Raw genomic sequence first — 22,011 nt, 5'->3', positions numbered from 1 at the left:
CATTTATACCTTCATATTAATCATACATTAATGCAACTCCCAGCAAAAATCCCAAATTGATCCTTTTAAAACAAAGGTAAAATGCAGTTTTCTGGAAGAATAAGCAAGCCAAAACATGATCTTAAATACTGAAAAAAAAATTCATAAGAACTTGCACAGAGCCTAAGATGTAGTTTAATGCTGAAATCACTAAGATACCAATACAAAATACAAACACAAGGACAACAGAAAACCCCAAACAGTCCCAAACTTCACATACAAAGTCACTACAGGAGCCTACTGTAAAATTAGCAACTTAGGGGGACAAAAGTGGTCTTAGATCTCTACCTCAAGCTATGCACCAGAAAGAATTTTTGAGATGGAAAGACATGAAAAGAAGAAAAGTCAAGAAAAATATCACTTAAGAAATTTGAAAATAGAGATGATCTGAGTCAGGAGAGGTGTTTTCCTGTTTGTTTTAACTAGGCTTCATGCCCAACATGGAGCCCTGCACAGGGCTTGAATTCACGACCCTGAGATGGAGACCTCAGCTGAGATTAAGAGTCAGATGCTCAACCAATTGGGGCACCCATGTGCCCCAAAGAAAAGTCTTCTTCAGCCAAAAAAGCTATATAATGAAAACAGACACAAATATTTAAAATGTCTTCACACCAGACACAAGTAAAATTAAAAGCATATGATAAAGACAGAAACTTGTTTTCAGCGTTTTAGAAGTATTGTTTTTATACTAAATATAAGAAATTAGCATGGCAATTAATATACACCAGAAACATTAAGGCATATACTCTTACATTTAACAATTCTATCACAAGGAATCTATCCCAATTAAATGTTTACAAACAACAATATTTACAGAATTGTTATTTTTAATGTAACTTATAATACCTTGAAATCTCAATCTCTATAAGCATTGTTAAGATGTAGTCAATAAAAAAAATACAGGCACACTTTCAAGACTGAAAGCAGCCTATACAAGATGATCAAAACGTTTTTAAGTATTCAACTCACATAGGCCCATCAGAATTCAAAACACTGGCAATGGTTTCTCTGTGAAACAGAATTAGAGATGCTTTGTTTTTTTGATTTGTTTTGGTTTTTATTTTGCTTTGTGATATTTCTGGTTATTTCCAAAATATATGATTTTATTTTGTAATATAGAGAAACATTTAACACTTAGAGATTTTCTAAGATCAGTAAACAAAGTCTCTACAGAAAGGCAAAGAAGGTATTCAGAGAACAAGGCTCTGAATGATGGCAGTTACATTTTCTATGAACTAATTAAAGAATAAGACTGAATCCTCCCACAGGACAAAAAACAAAAAAAAACAAAAAAAAAACCAACAACAACAACAAAAAACCCAAAACCAAAACTAAAAAAAAGCCCCACCGGACTTTTTCTTCATGCCATTGTATTAGAACCCCGCATGGTCAAGCCATAATGGAGATAAATGCATGCCAATTCTCCACGCAGACTGAGGAGACTTACATTCTTCTCTAACCTGGAGTCCGCCAAGAGTTTAACTTTACAGGATAACTTGTCTTTGCCACTCCAGGTCCGCGTTTCCCACTCTGGTGCCCTACCCTGAGCCCTGTTGTCCTAAAGGAATGGCATAAAATGGCTCCCAGTCCTCTGACTTGTCTTTGGATTTGGCCATTGGGAGTGATGGTGGGAGACAAGGCAAAGAACAAAGCCTATTTATTTCCCCACATCCTTCCCTGTCCAGTCACCATGGACTGGCTGCATCCCTCTACTGAGGGCCACAGCTCCTGTCGGGTAGCCCTCACTACACGGCCCTCAGCCTCCCTCTGAAGTTCTCTGGGTTTCCTCAGTAGCTTCTCTTACCCTTGCCCCTTCAAATCTAAGGCTTTAAAAACTTCTCACTATTGGGAGCACCAAATGCTGCTCCAGCTCTTAGTGCCTTTTCTAAACTCTGCCCATGCCTTTATAAAAAAGACTTTCTAACAAACTCTCAATCAAATCATCCAATTTGTTAGTCACATGATTCTTTTTTTTTTTTTTTAAGTTTTTATTAATTTATTTTTGAGAGAGATAGAGATAGCACAAGCCGGGGAGGGGCAGAGAGAAGGAGAGGAGAGGGGGAGAATCCCAAGCAGGCTCTGCACTGTCAGCACAGAGCCTGATGAAGGGCTTGAACCCACAAAGCTGGGAGATCATGACCTACGCTGAAACCAAGAGTGGGATGCTTAACCAATTGAGCCATCCAGGTGCCCTAAGTTGGTCAACTGATTCTTGACAGAACCCTGGTTGATATAGTAATATATGGAATTATCAAAAGGAAAAAAAAAAAAGCCAAAAAATAAGAAATGTCACAAAGCGAAAACTAACCTAACATGGTTTAGAAAATTTTTCTTCATATTTGAGAAAAAAGATGTTTAATCCTATGTTAATTCTATGATTCAATGATTCTATGATATCAAGATCCTTGTGCTTTCCAGGTTTTATTTAAGTCCCTGGGCAAGTTACTGGAGCGCCTGGGTGGCTCAGTCGGTTAAGCATCTGACTCAATCTCAGCTCAGGTCATGATCTCACGGTTTGTGGGTTCGAGCCCTGCATCAGGGTCTGTGCTGATGGTGCAGAGACTGCTTGGGATTCTGTCTCTCATTCTCTCTGACCAGTCCCCACATCTGTCTGTCTCCCTCTCTCCCTCTCTCTCAAAATAAGTAAATAAACATAAAAACATTAAAAAAAAAAAAAAAAAGACTGGGCAAGTTACTAACCTTATATAACTTCAGCATGTACCAAACAGTATATTAGAAGGGAAACAGCAGAGAACATTGGTTGTCTAATTTTCATGAGACAAATTGCTTTTGCCACATTAAATATAAAGGTAGACATTTTTCTTAGGCACCTCTTATAGGTTTCACAACACACCTTTTCACTTTGCTGTGACTGAGCTTTACTTTGCCTCAAGCTTCAAAAGCTAATCAAGTTTACTGCATCCAGATGTTTCTGGTCTTGCAGCACAGTAAAGTGGCACAGAATCAACACGAGTTGATTAACCATTTAAGGATATGAGGAGCCTGCTGAAAGAGATCCCTAAAAACAAACAAACCCCAAAACACACACAAATGAAAATAAAAAACAAAAACACAAAACCAAGATCTTCCCACAAAGCTTGTTTCAACAGCAAACTCTCCCATACCCAAAAAAAGAAAGACAATTTTGAGAAGAACATGGGGTCTGTTGGTGGGATTGTCCTAATCTCAATTTCCAGGAACAGGGAGGGAAATGCTCTTTCCACTCCAAGCTGGTGTGCGGCATCCCAAACACAAAGCAGGACTGCATAGACAATGACGTAAGAGAGCACAGCACACAAGATGGCAGAAAGCAACGGGCTCTTATTTGAGCAGAGCAATTCAGGCCTAGTGAGTTAACACCTGGGTCTCTCGCTGACCGAAAGAGATCAACTCCAGCACCTGTAGCAAGTCCCCGGCACGATGGCTCTGATGGATGCTGGTGATTCTCTTAGCTGGCACATCACCAAAGTTCCAAGAGCTCAAACAGTGGTAGTGGAAGAGCCCTGACGGTGGGCACAGTGTTATCAGGATGGTACTGGAGGCTCTGGTGGGCTTTAGCTGCCAAGGAAGGTAGTGACAGTATCATTAACTATAAATGACGCTGATGGCTTTGCAAGTGGCAAAAAGCCTCTTAGCAGTGGGCACCAGCCAACCCCCTAGGACTAAGGACTCCAGAAGCTATAAAGGGACAGGTTCTCTGGTATTAGCTTTCTTTTTATACTTGAACAAAAGGTAAGTTTATAGTAATTAGGTGACCTCTTAAGACCTTGGGGGAAAAAGAATCACTGAATGATAAACTCTGTATAAAGGAAAATCCAAGCAGTAGCAAGTCTGAAGTGGCTGAGGGCAGCACATGGACAATGTGGGACTCAGGATGAAAAACTGTTTCTTTCCCAGCTCTGCCAAGGCCCGGGCCTAAATGTTCACAGAACTTCAACAACACACTTGAAATAGGAATGCTAGAGTCTTATACATCCAAGGATAAATAAAGAGCACGGAAGATGTAAAAGCTTAAGACTTCAAACACCTTGACACATCTAGAATCTAATCTGTTTCTGTGTCTCTGTGGAGTGGCAAATTTTGTTTCCCTTAAGGCACGGAAACCAATGGAAGTAACATAAAGTGCTTTAAACAATACACCAAATGCTTGTAAGACTCCAGTTTTATCTGTTGAACAACAATTTAAGAAAATCATAAGGAAAATGCTAACTTCTTTAAAATTAGAAATAAATTATAAGGCAACCCTATGCTTACATCAAGTAATGGAGTAAATAATAGGTAACAGCAGAAATTTTATCTTCTTTAATACACACTGAATGGACATCAGCAGAATAAGGAGCACCTAGAAGCCTCTCAGAAAGCAAAGCACCAGACCTGGGAGCATGGGAAGTAAGCACTGCCATGCGTGGGAAGTGGCTGGGGACTTGGGAGACCTTCTTTGGACAACACTCAGCCCTCTCGGTCACTGCGCTGTTTCAGCTCATCCAGCAGCACTACCATTATGGGTCCTTCCCGCCCTCACCTCATCCAAGACCTTAGAAAGCTCTGAGAATATATTTCATGACAAGCAAAGACTGGGAAAGCCACGGATGAGGTCAACTAGAGTGTTCCTCTGACTTTCTGGAAATGGACTAAGCAATCTCTGTAGAGGTAAAATGCCCCCAAATATGATTTGAAGTGGGTTTAAAAAAACCATGTATGACATTTAGTTACTTCTCTATTCAGCAAGTGCTCATCATTACAAGGAAGACTGCCACAATATATTTAGATCACCAATATGAACTAGGAATCAGAATTCCCAGTGTTCTGGTTTCCCATGAAAGCAAACATTAGCACTTTTCATTGTTCAAACTGTGCCAGATCATGAGAAAGAACCTGGTAGGTGGTTCAATTATTACAACCGCCAACACTCTAACTCTGGAAAAAAAAAATCAACTGTAGGTAGGAAGACTGGAACAGCTGTATATATATTTTTTTTTTTTTTTTTCACTTAGGCAATGACGTTTTCATTCTGTAAGTCAGGCACTACAGGAAAAAAAAATGCGAGGGGAGTAGTTGAGGTCTTGCGAGAGTCACAAGTTTGCAATTGTGCAAATGGAGACTAAAAGCCATCAGGTTGTAGAAGTGAAGGTTCATTTGCCAACTCAAAATGCAACTATATTCTCAGTCACTAAAGTAATTTATGATTCTGCAGAAAGCCCACATATTACTAAACCACCCCAAATTTGATCCATTCATATTTATCAGTGAATAGGAAGAGAAGCATTTTTCTATAAACAGACTAATCTTCACATGCATACATACTTGAAGACAACCAGCAAAATATAAGCCTATTATGAATAATCCTCAAATATCACAAAGAAAACAAAGAGCTTTCATCCAAGATACATAAACACATATATTCAGTTAAGATACGCCATCTTCTACTTCTTGGCCCCCCCACCCCCACGCCGTGAACCTTTCAGTTAGAGTAAAAATATCTAAATGCCCACTTCATTTCAACATATTCAAGCAAAGCTCCTGGGAAGGTTTCCAGAGAGTTAGATTGCTTTAAAATTGGCCATGCCTTAAATAAAGCTTTGTCTAACAAAAGTGAAAGAGTAACTGATACAGTCTCTGTACATTCACTCCACACAAGGTCCCTGTGGCCCAAAAGCATTCTTAACGACAAACAACAAATCAGTTTGCAGCTTTGGAGAATCATACTCTGCCTCTTGCAGCAACCCCGCCAGCTCACAGCAGTATGAGGAATACCACCTGCTCTCCGAGGAATGTGTAATCTACCTGCTCGGTTAGTTTCCCAAAGGTGCTACTACTTTTACACACCTGCCCCCTGTCATTGATTCATTGCATTCACCTTTCATCTCTGAGAGATTCATTAATGATAACTGTGCAAAGGTTCCCTTTAACAGCACAACCCAAAAGAAAAGACTTCAACCTTACATTTTACAGTGAAACAAAAACTCAAATTCTGGGAGGATTGAAGTAGCACTAAAAGCCACTGTAGCAAAGCATTCAGTCCTGGGTACCTGCCTTCTCTTCCCATTACCTGCTTCGGTGTACTTCAATCCCACTTTTTCTTCTGTGTCTTTTGTCTTTGGGGGTGGCCAGACAGCTTGGAGTCTGCCCGGAGTCCTATCGTCCTGCTCAGTGGGGCTGTGGTCAGGCTGTCGAAAAGTGGGGAAAGAAAAGAATAAGTTAAATGAAATGTGGCCAATGCCAATCAATCCCTGAAAACATGCTAACTCTAACTCTAAAATTAATTGTGATGGCCCATTGCACATTGCACTCATTCACTGTAATTGAAACTTCTCACTGCAGAATGACCCTTTTCCCTTTTCCAGAAAAGTAATGTGATCAGTGTGAGGGAGAGGGGGTGAAAAATCAAACACACACACACACACACACACACACACACACACACTCTCAAGGCCATGTGTGATACAACCATTAATAGATGATGTTTATCATACCACCACTATTTAAAAGGAAATCACAAACTTTGAGCTGAAGATACAGATACAAATGTACTATCATCAGGTACATTAATGGGAATGTTTATAGATAAATCCCAAACATCTTAGCTGTAGGTCAAGACACATCTCTCTAAAAACCACACATTTCTGATTTCAATTTGTTTTCCTTTCCTTTCAATAAATGAGATGGCCTTCACATTCAAACCATGTTTATAGGGGTTGAGTTTTACAACTAGGAGAATGCTATATTGTGTTTAGGTTTTAACTACATCCTAAGAATGTTTCCAAAGATTTTTTTTTTTTTAATTTTTTTTTTTTTTTAATTTATTATTTCTAGGAGAGAGAGAGAGAGACAGCGTGAGCAGGGGAGGGCCAGAGAGAGAGGGAGTCACAGACTGAAACAGGCTCCAGGCTCTGAGCTGGCAGTCAGCACAGAGCCCGACGCGGGGCTCGAACCCACAAACGTGAGATCATGACCTAAGCAAAAGTCGGACGCTTAACCGACTAAGCCACCCAGGCGCCCCAGAATGTTTCCAAAGATTTTTAAATTCTTAACTTCTTAACTGATCAAGTATGTAAGAGGGGATGATAATTGTATGCTGAATTAACATGAAAAGTCTATTCATGGCTCTCGTGAACCTTTAAGATAGACTAGACAGGCGTTTGTTAGTCTTTATAAATTACCTGAATTTTAATAGTAGCAGCCTTCACTAATTAGGTGGTTACCGGGTGCTAACTTGATTTAATCTTCACAACTGCCCTGAAAGGTGAAGGTTATTCCCTTCATTCTGCAGATGACAGGATGGAGGCTCAGAGGGAACCCAGGTCAGTCAGTCAGGAAACGGCAGAGTTAGAATTAAAACCAGGTCACAACCTAACCCTAGAGATCAGGATGCCTTTTAACCAACACGGGGACATTTTAATCCTATCACAAACACCTATTTTTGCCAAATGGCAGACTTTCAAAGTTAAAATATAGTTTTTGTGGAGGTATAATTAGGTGATGAGGAAATCTGGGCTATAACTCCCTACTGCATTGCTGCCTCATGCTGCCTAATTTTTCTAAGAACATCTACTGTTAATATTTAAACTCAGAGTGACAGTTTCCCTTTCCTACCCACACATCTTTATGTATATCCCTTTTATGAGACACTCCAGAAAAATATAAGGAAGACAGAAAATGCCAGTTTCACTCTTACAAGGATGATTTGATCATAATGCTTTCACCTAGAAGAGACTCAGTAACAATAGGTAACTGGGACTCACTTTGACAGGAAACCTGAAAAACACAGCACTGCATCTTAGGACAAAACACAAAAGCCAGTTCTACATACGCTTTTGGACTCAGAGGGGCCATCCCCTGGCCTTGACCTGGATCGTTCAAACACAGCTCTCAGGGACTCCTTCTCATGCTTCATCTTGCGCTTGAGAGCTTCCAGCTCTGAGGTGTCAGCTGTGGTCCCCTTTTTGGGGGGACGAACAAATATGGCTTTAAAGGCCTCGAGGGCGGTCTCTGGAGACTTTGGCTTGACCTCTCCACCCTGGGTTTGGGCTCCGCTAGGGCCACTCTGGCTCTCCTGCGCAGCTCCGCAGCCCATCTCTTCCTTTCTGGGCTGCTCAGGGTCTCCAGTCCTCACTTCTGCTTTGGGCATGTCAAGGATGAACAGCTGAGAAAGCTGCTCCAGAAGAGTGGGAGTGGTCTTCGGGTCAGCTGTCTTCTCCCCAGTCTTCCCCGTCTGAGGCCCCGCGTGCGCCAAGGACTTCTGAACAGGCTGCGTCAATTTGAGCAAAGCCAGGTCTCCATCCTTTGGTTTAATTTCAGTGATGGTCTTCCCTCCCTCGCCCGTAGCCCCTTTCTTCAACACGCGAAGCCCACTAAAAAAGGCTGGCAGCTGGAATGACTTCTCTCCAGGGACTTCTTTTTTAGACGCGGCATTCTCAGCAACACCAACAACCAAGTTCTGGTCTGTTACCGCGGGTGGGGCTTGGGAACTCTCTTCTCCAGCTTGCCCTTGCACGGGGCTGTGCTCTATCTGAAGGCCATCACCACTACTTATCTCCGACGGAGTCCTTTGAGAACCTTCTGCACTGAGCTCTGCATCATCCTTTTCCCCAGTGATACTGTTTTCCCCACAATCACGTGGCTTCTCTTTGGGCTCCTGAGATGGCTCAGATACAACACTGGGGGACTGTGGGCGACTGGTGTTGCTTCCCTCTTCTGGCGGCTGGCCACCATCATCAGAGTCAGAATCGCTGGTGGTGTTCACAAGAGTCCCACGAACCAAAATGACATCGTCTCTGTTCACACTCTGAGGAGCGAGCGGAAGAAGCTCTTGACCGGGGGGAGAAATCCCTGCGTCTACTCTGCTCTGATCTCCCTCGGACTCCGTCCCCACGCCTGCTGCCTTGCCATCATCTCCCAGGTCAGGTGGGGCCTGCGCCTCTGCCTCCTGCTGACGGGAGCCACTGCTGGCCTCGTCCAGCTGAGGTACTGGATCCAGGACCAGACTGTGGAACGCCTTCAGGACTGCGTCTTCCTCTTCAGGCTTGGCAGATTCGAACTTACTTGTAAACCCAAACAGAGTCTTCATGGAGAACTTGCTCAGGATTGACTGAGCCACTTCAAGTCTGGCTTCAGGTTTTTCTGGTTCTGAGACATCATCACTGCCATTCGGAGAGTCTCCAACGTCCTCCATGCCTTGGCAACGTCCTCAGTGCAAGTTCTGACTTTTGTCACTTGCCCTACCAGCTCAGCTTATCCACACCATGGGCTCTGAACTTCCAGGACAGCGGGAGCCACAGGACCCGGCAGCCTGGCTCCGCCCCAGAGCAAGCACACTTGGTCTCTTTCAGGTCACTTGCTGTGCCCTCCTTCCGGTGTGAGCGAGGATGGTGCGCCCAGGGCCAGCAGTGAGAAGTCCGCAGAGCTTAATGGCCAGACGCAGCCCAGGCTGCGCACCTTACTCTACACGGGCTGGGGAGGCTGCTCCGCTGGGACTTCCGTATTTATTCCCGAGGACAAAAGGGGTTTTGTCGGAGGGAAAGTCAGTCGGGCCCCAGTCATCCCGGCCCAGGACTTCAGTGTGAGCTCCGCCCCAGTGCCTGCCTGCAGTTCTCCCGATAGCTTTCAACTTCCTCATTGGTGAGCAAGGGAGGCTCCCGAATGTGCTGAGCTGGCGAGCAGATCCTGACAGCCCTCATCCTCCACCAGCCCCCACCCCCACCCCGGAGTAGCCCAAGAAATTCACAAGTGAATCAGCAGAAAAATGATGAAACGTTTCCCTTTCGCCATCTAAATTTTGATCTGAAGCCTGTGCACCATCCAGGCCAAAAAAACCCAGCAGCACACACAGATCAACAGCCACTTACAAAGCCCAGAGCAAAGAAATAAAAGTAAGGAAACAGATGATCTCAAAATGCCCACAACTCTCAAAAGTAGTTGATTTACTGCTCTTGAAGCTGTCTTTTCTTTTCTTCTTTCTTTTTTTTTTCTTTTTTAATGCTTTCTTCCGTTTCCCTGCAGGTTTCATCTGGAATGCAGATTTTAGCGGCGGGGGGGGGGCGGGGGGGGGTAGAAAAAAAAAAAACCAACACGACTGGTTTCAGATTACTGCTGTTTTAGCTCTGCCCTGGTGGCTCACTGTTCTACAAACAGGTACTTAGGCAAGCACGCCCACCACACCCAGTGGCCACCAGCCTTAGGCGGGCAGAGTAAACAGCCCCAGCCCGGCAGGAATGATTACCCTCCACTCGCTGTGCGCTAACCCCAGGCTTCTGCTCAGCAGCTCTGACTTCCTGGTTTCCTTAAGAATCCTGATGGCTGAAGGGCACCCCTCTCTGCTTCAGTGATCCAACCAACTAAATGAAACCTGGCATGATACAAGGTAACAAACACACAATCAACCCTGTTAGGCAAAGCGATTCATCAAAGGTCCCCAAGGAGCCACGTTCCCCTAAAGAGCAACACATCTGAAAGGTCTCTGTCAATCAGGTTTCTATCACAGACCCAATTTGCCTAAAACAAGAACAAGGACAGACAAAATCACTACCAACCATCAGATCAAGGTAGTTTCCAACACTCTGACCATATGCTGGGAACCTGGCAAAGAAGGACATGGGAAAACAGCCGTTCTGTTTCCTAGCTACATCATACCTGAAGGTCTCAGTGTTTTTCAAATCTGATCCAGTCAGCAGGCATTTAGTTAGCACCTGGGATGGACAAGTTACTGCACTGGATCAGCACAATCAAACTGGCTTAAGAGGAATCACCGGCTCTCTGAGCAAAGTTGCCAGAAGATTGAGCCCAAGTGTTAAACACAAACAGCAATTTATTCTCCAAGATAGAAGCTGGAGCCACACACACACACACACACACACACAAAAACCCAGCAGTCTTGCTTGATCTGCATCAGTGAATAGCCGTGACTGTCACACTGATGACTTTAGTCATGTTCCCCAAGAAGTATTCACACTGAGAAATTTTGACTGCAATACATTTCTAGTGATGTGTTCAAAAACCCTCACACAAAAAGGGAACGTATTATAATATCCCACCAATTCCTATGGGAAAGTTAAAACAGGACTTCCTGGTCCCTGGTTTGACACTGTGTCTAAATGGAGACTTTCCCACTCACTTCTGATGCTCGGATGTTTGTGATTATTAACCAGGGCACACTTCATCAGAAGACTGCCATGACTCACAGAAAGTTTCATGAGGCGCCATTTAAGTCTCGGACCAGCTTCCTGTCCAGAGGAAATGCCCTTTGATAAAAATCAGACTTCTGCTTCTTTAAGAGTGAGGAAAAAAGGAATCACCACACCAGATCATAAGATCAGTCTTCTTAAGAACTACTTAGACCATCCAACACTGCGGTATGGGGAAGAGACATGACACCTATTTGGTGTTGACCTTTTTAATTGAGAGCCTCCATGTCCTTAGATCTAACTAATTACTGGTTTCCAGAATAAGTTTCTGAGCACCCCCAGCAGATCTGGGCAAAATGGGACATAAGATGTTCCCAAAAGTTTGTTGGTCTTTCGATACAACAGCATGGAGCAGAATTACAGTTTTCAGCATTCTCTCAATACCCACAGATGCCAAAACAATTGCATGGAAGGTGTGGCAAGTCTTGAGTCCTAGGAGATCATCTGATCCCAGCCCCTTGGCTAGAGGTAAGTAAGGTATTAGTTTTATTTTAGAAGTTAAGCAACCATGGGGGCACCTGGCTGGCTCAGTTGGAAGTTCATGTGACTGTTGATCTCAGGGTCTTGAGTTTGAGCCCCATGTTGGCTGTAAGGATTACTTAAATAAATAAAACTTAAAAAAAAAAAAAGCGTTAAGCAACCATGACCAAAAGAACAATCCAGGAATTTCACTGCTAGGTATTTCTGCCTCTCACCAGAACACTAAGTGTATTTTATCCTCTGAGATGACACAGAAGACCAACTTCACAAAACACTTAATGTGAGAATGATCATTCTTTCCCCAAGTAATTTAGGGGAAAATCTCAAGTGGCTGCTTAGAAAATAGAAAAATAAAAGTCAAGCAAAAAATGCCTAGCTGGCTTGTGCACTAATCACAGACAGACACGGGATCCCCTGGAGTCAAACACATAAAGAAGCTTTCCCCATACAACCCTCCTTCATTTATGAAACATAACTCTGTTATAAAGATGTATTCATCCAACAATCATCATTAAACACCAACTATCTACCAGGCTCCAGGGATATAAAGATGAAGAAAACTCCAGCCCTCCGCCTTCATAAACGTGAAGTTAAATAGGGGAAATCAGCCAAGAAAGAGGTGACACTTTGTTCATAAAGTACTTTATACCCCAGACTCAGTTTGAATAGCAACAGGTGGACCTAAAACAATTTTTTTAATGTTTACCTATTTTTAAGAGAGAGAGAAAGAGGAAGACACAGAATCTGAAGCAGGCTCCAGGCTCTGAGCTGTCAAGCACAGAGCCGGGCACGGGGCTCAAGCTCATGAACTGTTGAGATCATGACCTGAGCCAAAGTTGGATGCTTAATAGACTGTACCACCCAAGTGCCCCTGAACCTAAAATAAATCTGAATGAAAGCAAGCAGTTACCATCTAAATATTAAGAGGAATAAGAAAGAGCAGCATGGTTATTTCAAATAGATCAAATAGTCAGTAGTCACTGACTCTCAGACCATTAGAAATGTTACTATTGCTGGCCATTTAAGAAATCAAAAAAATGTCTGACCATAATGTTCAAACAAGAAGACTGGCAATTTTTATTTTATTTTATTATTTTTTTTTTATGTTTTATTTATTTCTCGGAGAGAGAGAGAGACAGCGTGAGCAGGGGAGCGTCATAGAGAGAGGGAGTCACAGAATCCGAAACAGGCTCCAGGCTCTGAGCTGGTAGTCAGCACAGAGCCCGATGCGGGGCTCGAACCCACGAACCGCGAGATCATGACCTAAGCAAAAGTTGGACGCTTAACCAACTAAGCCACCCAGGCGCCCCAAGACTGCCAATTTTTAAAATCATCTTATTTTTCATCATAATAAATACACTCTTTAATCCTTATTCCCTATTCTCCCCATACTCACACCCAACTTGCCTCTGGTAACCATCAGTTTGTTCTCTATAGTTAAGATTCTCTTTCTTGGTCTCTCTCTCTCTCTCTCTCTTTCCTTTACTTATTTGTTTTGTTTCTTAAATTCCACATGGTGAAACCATATGGTATTTGTTTTTCTCTGAGTGAATTATTTCACTTAGCATAATACACTCTAGCTCTACCCATGTTGTTGCAAATGGCAAGTTTTTATGTTTTTTTATGGCTGAAAAATATTCTGTTGTGTGTATATATACATATATACATATACCACTTCTTTATCCATTCTTCTCTTGATGGACCCTTGGGATGTTTCCATATCTTGGCTACTGTAAATAATACTGCAATAAACACAGGGGTGCCTATATCCCTTTGAGTTAGTGGTTTTGTATTTTGGGAGAAAACACCCAGAAGAGAAATTGCTAGATCATAGGGTAGTTCTATTTTTAACTTTTTGAGGAACCTCCATACTGTTTTCCAGAGTGGCTGCACCAGTTTGCATTCCCACAAACAGTGTAAGAGGATTTCTTTTTCTCTGCATCATCACTGACACTTGTTTCTTGTGTTGTTGTTTTTTTTAAACTTTTTAAATGTTTTTTTTAATTTATTTCTGAGAGAGAGAGAGAGAGAGCGAGCAGGGAGGGTTAGAGAGAGAGAGGGAGACACAGAATCTGAAACAGGCTCCAGGCTCTGAGCTAGCTATCAGCACAAAGCCTGACGCGGGGCTCGAACCATGAGATCATGACAATAGCCAAAGTCGTAAGCTTAACCAACTGAGCCACCCAGGCACCCCATTTCTTGTGTTATTGATTCTAGCTATTCTGAAAAGCTGTGAAGTGGTCTCATTGTACTTTTGATTTGCATTTCCCTGATGGTTAGTGATGTTGAGCATCTTTGCATGTGTCTGTTGGTCACCTGGTTGTCTTCTTTGGAGAAATGTTTGTTCAGGTATTCTGCCCATTTTTAATTGGATTATTTGTTTTTGAGTATTGAGTTGTATCAGCTCTTTATATATTTTGAATACCAAGACTTTATCAGATATGTCATTTGCAAATATCTTCTCCCATTCAGTAGGTTGTCTTTTAGTGTTGTTATTTCCTCCACTGGGCAGAAGCTTTTTATTTTCACATAGTCCCAATAGTTCACTTTTGCCTCAGGAGACCTATCTAGAAAAATGTTGTTATGGCCAATGTCAGAGGCATTACTGCCTGTAGTCTGTTCTAGTATTTTTAAGAAGCCTGCAAATTTGATTCTAGTTGATTTGTCTTGAAAAATGAGTCTATTTAATCCTTTAACATTTTCAGGAGGAAAAATAATCACTTCTCTTGAACATCATTTATCTCAGTGTCTTATTCTGTGATGAATACTTATTAAATACCTACTACACGAAACCAGCAGCAGCCAAGACTTTCTCCTTTACAACCTCCCCTGAATCTCTTTTGTTCTGTAGGGGCCCAGGGCAGGCCACCCCAAGATGGGCCACTTTGGCATCAAGACTATTTGGTATTGAAGGCAATTGAGATCCTGCAGGCTCAAGAGAAAACTTTTTGTCCTTCCCTTCACAGAAAATTGTAAATTGAAGGTTCTTCCCAGAATAATGGTTATTACCAGGGACAAATTTTATCTAACTGATCCATCTATCTGGGAAGATAAACATCTGGCTTCCAAACATCTGCTCTTGTTGTCCTGTGAATAGCCTTCCTTCCCTTTGAAGTCCCAGACCTCTACCCCTTTTCATTTAGGATGCCATATATACCTTATTTTGCTTGTCTTCAGAATTTACATGTCTGTGTGGATTCCCTGTATTTATTAAATTAAATTCGATTTTCTCCTGTTCATCTGTCTCATGTCCATTTGATTCATAGAGACAAGAAGCACATGCTCCTTGACAGTTCTAACCTTGAGACCCTTAAGCCCTCTAACAGCTATACCTGTGCAAAAGGCCAGATAAAATTATCTACCTTACACAGCTAAGTTAAAACAGGTAGCATTTGACCCATGTGATGTTCTTTGTAACTATTTGTTAAAAACAATTGGTACCCAACTACTTTAAAACTGAACACATCATTTGTGTGAATTTACCACTAGTGAATTCTCCATGTTTCTCCCTTCTCATCATCTTCTCATACTAAGGCTGAAAGCAACTGTACCTCAGATAATAAGAACAACAGTCCAACAGACACCTGGTAAGACAAGCCTAAAAGGGTGGTTGCAACAAAAAGGTACATCATCTGAGACCAGTCAGTAGAACGTAGCTTCTTGGCTCTCATACGATTAGAGGAATCAGCATTAAAAAGTATTTTTAAGTCATTTTGTAGAAATTGGACATTGCTTCCAAGAAAAACTTCCTCAAGTCCTCTCAACCTCTACTCTTTGGAATCCCCCACCCAATCCTTCAGTTTAGATAATTTCCTCCCACATTCTCATAAGACCCCAGAAAAGCAAGGGAAAAGTAAAGCAACTGAGATTAATTTCACAGCATCAGTCTACATGATTCTCCTCCTGTTTCTCTCACCAATTTATTACAAGTTCTGGGCCTGTTTTTAGTGACTAATTGCTTCTAACTTTTAAAGTGGTTCAACTAGGTTCATGTAACATTTGCTTGAGAAAAGTAGAAAGGAGTTAAAATTACTAAAGGTAAGTAAGGGTATAGAAACTCTTACTGTGGAAGACAAATTTATACCACTGGATTGGGTAAAAAGGAAGGAAGCTGTGGATAAAGATGTGAGTGGGTAATGGGGAGAGATGGGTTTTTTGGTCCAGGAAGGGTGTTTTAACTTACTCAACGAAGTCGGATACAAACGATGAGATCTGAGGAAATGATGAAGTCACAAGCACTCAAAAAAAGACACTTGTTAAATGAATGACATCTCGTGAAAGGAGCTGAGGATTATGAAAGAATGTGGGTAGAATCAAATTGGTGGGAAGCTGAACGGGACTGCAGAAATACTAGAAATCAACTAGTTCTACATTCTTGTTTTAAAGAAGAAGCCGTGTGAAATCAAGAGAAGCTAAATTACTGGTGCCAGTTCACAGTGCTCAAGTGAGCAAAAAGATGGGGATGGCCCATGAGCTTACCTTCCTCCTGAACAGCATCCTCCTTATGCTCATTTTCCACATCTTGGAAATGGAGTCATGAGACCAAGTACAAGACCAAGCCAGGGACCTCCTTAGGCTTCTCTTTCTATTTCACCATCCTCCCTGACTTCATGGTGTGCTTTCCCTCTGCCCACTAACACAACACTTAAACACCACCTTTAGGTCAGCCCACAATTAGCCAGCAACAGTTTTTACCAATTGTTTTTTAAAAAACACAACAGGCTGCACCTGCCCAACTGCGAGGGCGGGTCTCAGTGATTAAGGCCTTCTCCCACTGAGCAGTCTTAGCGTAAAATGTTTCTGACGGTGGTCCCACTGAGCAGTACCAAATCTCCAGGGGGAAATAAGTTGAACGTCGGTAACAAACTAGATGACTCTGAACGTCAAAAAAGAGAGGCTGGTGCATACTTGTGAGGATGGAAGCAAATTAGAGAGCAGTGTGTATGGAGTCTTTCAATGATCAGGAACCAGGGCAGTGTGCACAGTTATGATCCTGGCCTTGGGTCCTAGGCTTACATCCTACTCTGCTCCTTCAAGAAGCTTGGGCAAGCAACCTATGCCTCAGTTTCCTCACCAGGATACTGGCAATAAGGAAAGTACCTACTTCACAGGTTATTAGGAGCATTAAGTGAACTAATAAGTTTGACACTTTCATCAATGCCTGGCACATAGTAGGTGCTATAGGCGTATGATATATTTTCATAGCAAAGTAACAACTTTCTTAGGGCCATCAACCTGTATTGAACAGATTTTTTTAGCTTTGCCAATGTGAAACAAGTATTTACTGATAAACTGACAGCCGATATAGGAAGCTTCCCCACCCAATTCCTTCCTCAATATCTACTTGGGCAGAGGGGCCCTTTGGTCTGAACAGGATCCTTTGTTATAGAAAGGCCTACTACACCTCCCCATGCCACATCTGGGCCAAGAGTGAAGAGAGCATCAGAGAAAATTCTTTCAAGGGGTCCTTCTGAACACTTCAGGGCCAATGCTCTCTGGATATGTTTTTTCCATCTGTATCACCTGAAGGGAGTAAATTACCTTAATATTCTCCCAGGTGGCCACTGTAGAAGGAGACAACATTCATCATGCTCTTTAATAGTCTTTCTGTGCTCCAACATGATTGTTAAACCAACTCAATCATTTCAGGAAACAAACAAAAACACATTAATTTGGATTTTCTCAAGAAATTCCTTTTCTCAAGAGCCTGTTGACACACATGGCTGCTGAAACTCAAAAGTGTGATTCCCTAAGCACTATGACCTCAGCCCACTGCAGGGAAGGAGTGCTCCCAGACAGTGGCTGGCCTGGGAAAGTGCCCAGGTCATCCCCAGCAGAGCACTAACCATTTTCTTCTTTTGTTTGTACGCCAGGTCATTAGACTTCAAAGGTGTTACTTCATTTAAAACTTCCTTTCTCTTACAAATACCAAAATCAAGGCTGAAATAGTTATTACATTAACTGGTTACAGTCTTACTATCAAATATTTCTAAGACTGATTCCACCAAACTGTATCAAAGGTTCTCCGGAAATGGATTCCATGTCCAGGACAAAATAAAATAATGTAAGAGGTAAAAGGAAAGGCCAAGACTTCACTTGTGAAGCTGGAGGGGAGGGGAGAAAAGGAGCGTTCTTTAAGGTACACAATTTCCTGGGACATGTTTGTGAAGGTTTCTGAGCTTTTCCAAAATCAATACTATTTATGCTCCACATGGACAATCACTTCGGAAGGCATGGAGTCCATAAAGAAAGCATTTCATTATGGCTAAAGTTTCTCTTGATTAACAGTTTTAGATGAAGATCTGGAATCTAATAAACCATAGATAACCTATTCCTACCTGTACTCTCCTTCTTCCCAAACAGTAAATATGGCTTCCCAATAGCCATTGGCTATGCCATAACTGTGTATCTTTTCCTTTTCCTTAACTATTTCTAGGTAAAAGTTATCAAGTTATCTTGGGAATATTCGTTCAAACACCAAAGATCCAGGTATTATTTTAAAACAATTTTATATTTAAATGAGGTAATAGCAAAAATTAGGGCAGGTATGGATTTACCTAAAACAAAATGAAGATGGATGAAAAGAGCAGGCATGAGGGAAGAAAGGGGAGAGAATGAGCATTTTTTAAGGTGTCTTTGTTGTCCTGTGTGGGTTCTTTATGTTATCTTTACGCAAGGTTTCTCGTGCCTTCCTTAATTCTACTATAGCTCCATGAAAAGTATCATTAACCCCATTTTATAGATTAATGCTGTCCAGTGCAAGTTTCTGCAGTGATGGAAGCGGTCTCTATCTGTGTGTCCAAAACAATAGATACTAGCTACAGGTGGCCTCTGAGCACTTAAAATATGTCTAGTGTGACTGAGAAACTAAATTTTAAATTTTATTGAACTTTAATTAAGAGCCATCTCTGGCTAGTGACTGCTGTACTGGACACTGCTATGGATGTTATTACTGAGGTTCAAAGAAATTAGGTCAATTCTAAGATTATACAGCCAATGAGTATCAAAGCCAGGATTTGAAATGGATCAATCTGATTCTAAATGTTCATTCTTTTCATCACCATAAAGCTAAACTATCATATTTTTAATAGTTCTCCTTCAAATTGAAAAGTCAGAATGGAAGCAAAATAGTTCGTCTCATTACCAGAACCAAATGGCTACTGAAGCTGGAAAGAATTTGCTGAGGACAGAAAGGAAACAAAGATTATGAGCCCTCTTTTGATCAGTAATGATTGCTTTAATACTCACAATTTAGTCATTTTAAGAGAAAATTATGGAAACAAGTATGAATGCATTAAAATTACAAAGGAGAAAGAAAGGTAGGTATTGTCACAGCTATGATCCTATTCTAGAACACAGTTAAAAAGAGGGTAAAGAGAGAAGGGGCAAGAGCTATGGCTTTGAAATGGGACATATTTCAGTTTAATATGAATTATTACTTATTAATCACATACTAGCTGTGTCACTTAGGCAAGTTCCTTAACATCTATGAATGAGTATCTACATTTATAAAATGGGAAAAATAATAATTAACTCATAGGACTGTACTAAGAATCGAATGTGCTAATATATCTAACTCAGTGCTTGCTTCATCACCAAAGACATTAAATAAATACGGGCTGTCCTTGCAGAGTGTGGTTAGTTGCAGGAATCAGTGGGTGAAAGAGTTGAATTTCCATATATTTGTTCTCTTTGTTTTATAAAGAAATCTGAGATTTTATGAGAAGTGTCATTATCTTGCAGTATATACAGAGGACAGCTGGATCTCAAGGGAAGTGTAGAAAATGGCATAAGAACTGAACTTGATAATTGGCATAAACCAGGATTTCTATTTAAATATGATAACTATTCATAAATTTGCCATCCAATTCTGGTTTGATGGTTCTCAATTGGTTACTAAGTTTTCACTGGGAACTAAGGTTTCTAAGAATTAAAATTCTGCTAAATATAATTAAGACTGATGGAAATCAGAGAAGCAACTCTGTGTAAAAAAGTAGAAAATGTGCGAGAAAGATATAAGGAACGAAAATACTTTTTTTGTCGAAGGTAAAAGAAAGTAATTTTGTCCTAAATGAGACTGGTTGTTTGGAGACAAATGGCTTTGAACAAAATCTGAAGGCAAAGGAAGGTTGTAGAAGGTTCCTAAAGGGAAATCTTTGGAAAAGAATTTTATGTGTGGTCAGGACGGACTAAGTTGAAATGGATTCTGCTTTTCTCTCTCAGTTCAAAAGATGAAGTTTTCTTGGACCCTTGATCTGCTCTTGATAAGAAATATAAACAAAGGGTGGGTTTTTTTTTTTCTCTTTTTGTCTGCCTAGAAAACCAAAGCTTCTGTTTTGTCTTTATCAAGCCTTTGATTACTTAGTTAAAACTTGTCAATGTTAAAGGAGCTAAGTTTTGCTAACAACTATATAACCCTACATATTTGCCTTTATCTCATATTGCCACCTTGGGCAAATAAATGATTTAAAGTTTTAAGATTTGTAATGATCTGCAATCTATTTAGGATGTGTCTTATAACTTTCTAAGGTTTTAATAAATTTCCCAAGATTTAAATTGTAACTGAAGTCTTTTTGACCTTTTTTTGGTATGTTAAGTTACTCTGGAAACATGGTCAAACAAATGAATGGTAAACCTTAGATTGTATTGCTTGGGTAAATGATACACCTGCTCAAATATGAATGTAATTTCTTAAGTTAATGTTTTGGTAATAAGGTCATCACTTGCTACTCTGATTATCAAAGTGTTATGTGTCACAGAAATGACCAAATATCCTTATCAATGGCATCACAATGAACACTTATCAGATTGTTAACCATGTCCATTTCTAAGATTTCTGCCATTTATAATTATTCTGAGGCTCATGCTAACCATGTTTCATCTTCAAGATTTATAAAAAGGACTTTTAGGAAAAATACAGGTATTCAATACCTTTAAGATTAATACTAAAATGGGTAAGAATTGGGAATTAGGAACATGGGACTAAATGAACTGAAGGAGATGGTTATAGTTTTGCAACTTTTGTTTTGTTTTAATGTTTATTTTTTATTTTTGAGAGATAGAGTGGCAGCACGGGAGGGGCAGAGAGACAGAAGGAGACATAGAATTGGAAGCAGGCTCCAGGCTCTGAGCTGTCAGCACAGAGCCTGACATGAACCACAAGATCATGACCTGAGCTGAAGTTGGATGCTTAACCAACTGAGCCACCCAGACGCCCCAGCAACTTTTGTTTTAAAATAGTGCTGGTTCTCTAGAAGTTTGTTCTTCTTTTTGTATTTAATTTTTTAATGTTTTATTTATTTCTGAGAGAGAGAGAGAGAGAGCGAGAGTGAGCAGGGGAGGGTCAGAGAGAGAGGGAGATACAGAATCTAAAACAGGCTCCAGGCTCTGAGCTAGCTGTGAGCACAGAGGTCAATGCGGGACTCGAACCTACGAACCGTGAGATCATGATCTGAGCCGAGGTCGGACGCTTAACTGAGTCACCCAGGCACCGCTAAAAGTTTGCTCTTCTATGACAACACAGGAATGTGATAAAGTATTCATTTGTGAACAAACTGAAGTATTTCATTTTTCTCTCTACCTGAACCCTCTAAAACTCAAAAACTCTGAGTGACCTTTCTTTTATGACATTTATAATCATTTTCATAAGTTTAGTAAGAACCTTCTTCTTGTAACAGGACACCATTGGAAATACTGGTTATTTTACCAAGGCTTTGACTGGAATGTCATATTTGAGAGTCGTGCATAGATTCAGATATGACCATATAGCTCTAAGGAACCAGGTGACTTTATGAAACATGAAGTCATAAAGCCCCTTGGAAATGTTGGCCTGATATCTTGCTTACAGAGGTCCCAGAAGCCTTACCAGGTGAGTGAAGAATGTCACTTCCTGCCAGGTGCAGGAACCTCAGGATATGTTGGGGACCTCATGAAAAGGAATGTTCCCAAATCTATAAGTAATGCAGGCATGTCTGATGGCAAGTACTTGGCTTGGCATCTGGCCTGGAGAGGCTACGAAAAGCCTCAATCTAGATTCCTTATAAGAGGCTCCAGCAAAGCAAATTATAAAAGATCTATATGCTCAATCACTATTCTTGCTGAGCTTATGTACATAATTAAGGCAAGTTTATTAAAGCTGGGCTTGTTTTACAAACGAATTAGTCTTGACTTGGCTATATCTGGAAATGAGGGTTTTAAGAGAAAAAACTATGTTTTTATAGAGGGTAAATTCTAGTTCTGATTGTCTTTAAATGTTTGCCTAAACTAGAAAACTTTAAGGAAAATTTAGAAAAAGTGTCACAACATTTCGTGT

The 22,011-nt window shown here is 41.0% G+C and overlaps 1 protein-coding gene across 2 annotated transcripts in view; it reads right to left on the bottom strand.

Moving 5' to 3' along the window:
* Window positions 1-22,011, bottom strand: part of FMN1 (formin 1) — a 394,055-nt gene that overhangs the window by 284,798 nt on the left and 87,246 nt on the right. Inside the window, exons 1-2 of one of the 2 annotated variants that reach the window (XM_039247266.1) lie at window positions 7,850-9,237; window positions 6,089-6,206 (exon numbers count right to left, since the gene is read on the bottom strand). In XM_039247266.1, the coding sequence (XP_039103197.1) occupies window positions 6,089-6,206; window positions 7,850-9,211 (1,480 nt within the window). In that variant the 5' untranslated portion in view covers window positions 9,212-9,237. Of the gene's footprint in view, window positions 1-6,088; window positions 6,207-7,849; window positions 9,238-22,011 lie in introns of those variants that run through there. The other variant, XM_039247265.1, reaches the window with a different exon arrangement.

The sequence above is a fragment of the Hyaena hyaena genome, unplaced genomic scaffold (genome assembly GCF_003009895.1).
Source record: "Hyaena hyaena isolate Hyena2069 unplaced genomic scaffold, ASM300989v1 scaffold_292, whole genome shotgun sequence".
In the NCBI taxonomy this organism is placed as follows: domain Eukaryota; kingdom Metazoa; phylum Chordata; class Mammalia; order Carnivora; family Hyaenidae; genus Hyaena; species Hyaena hyaena.
The sequence above is the reverse complement of the archived record's forward strand: the minus strand, read 5'-3'. Positions and strand labels throughout refer to the sequence as shown.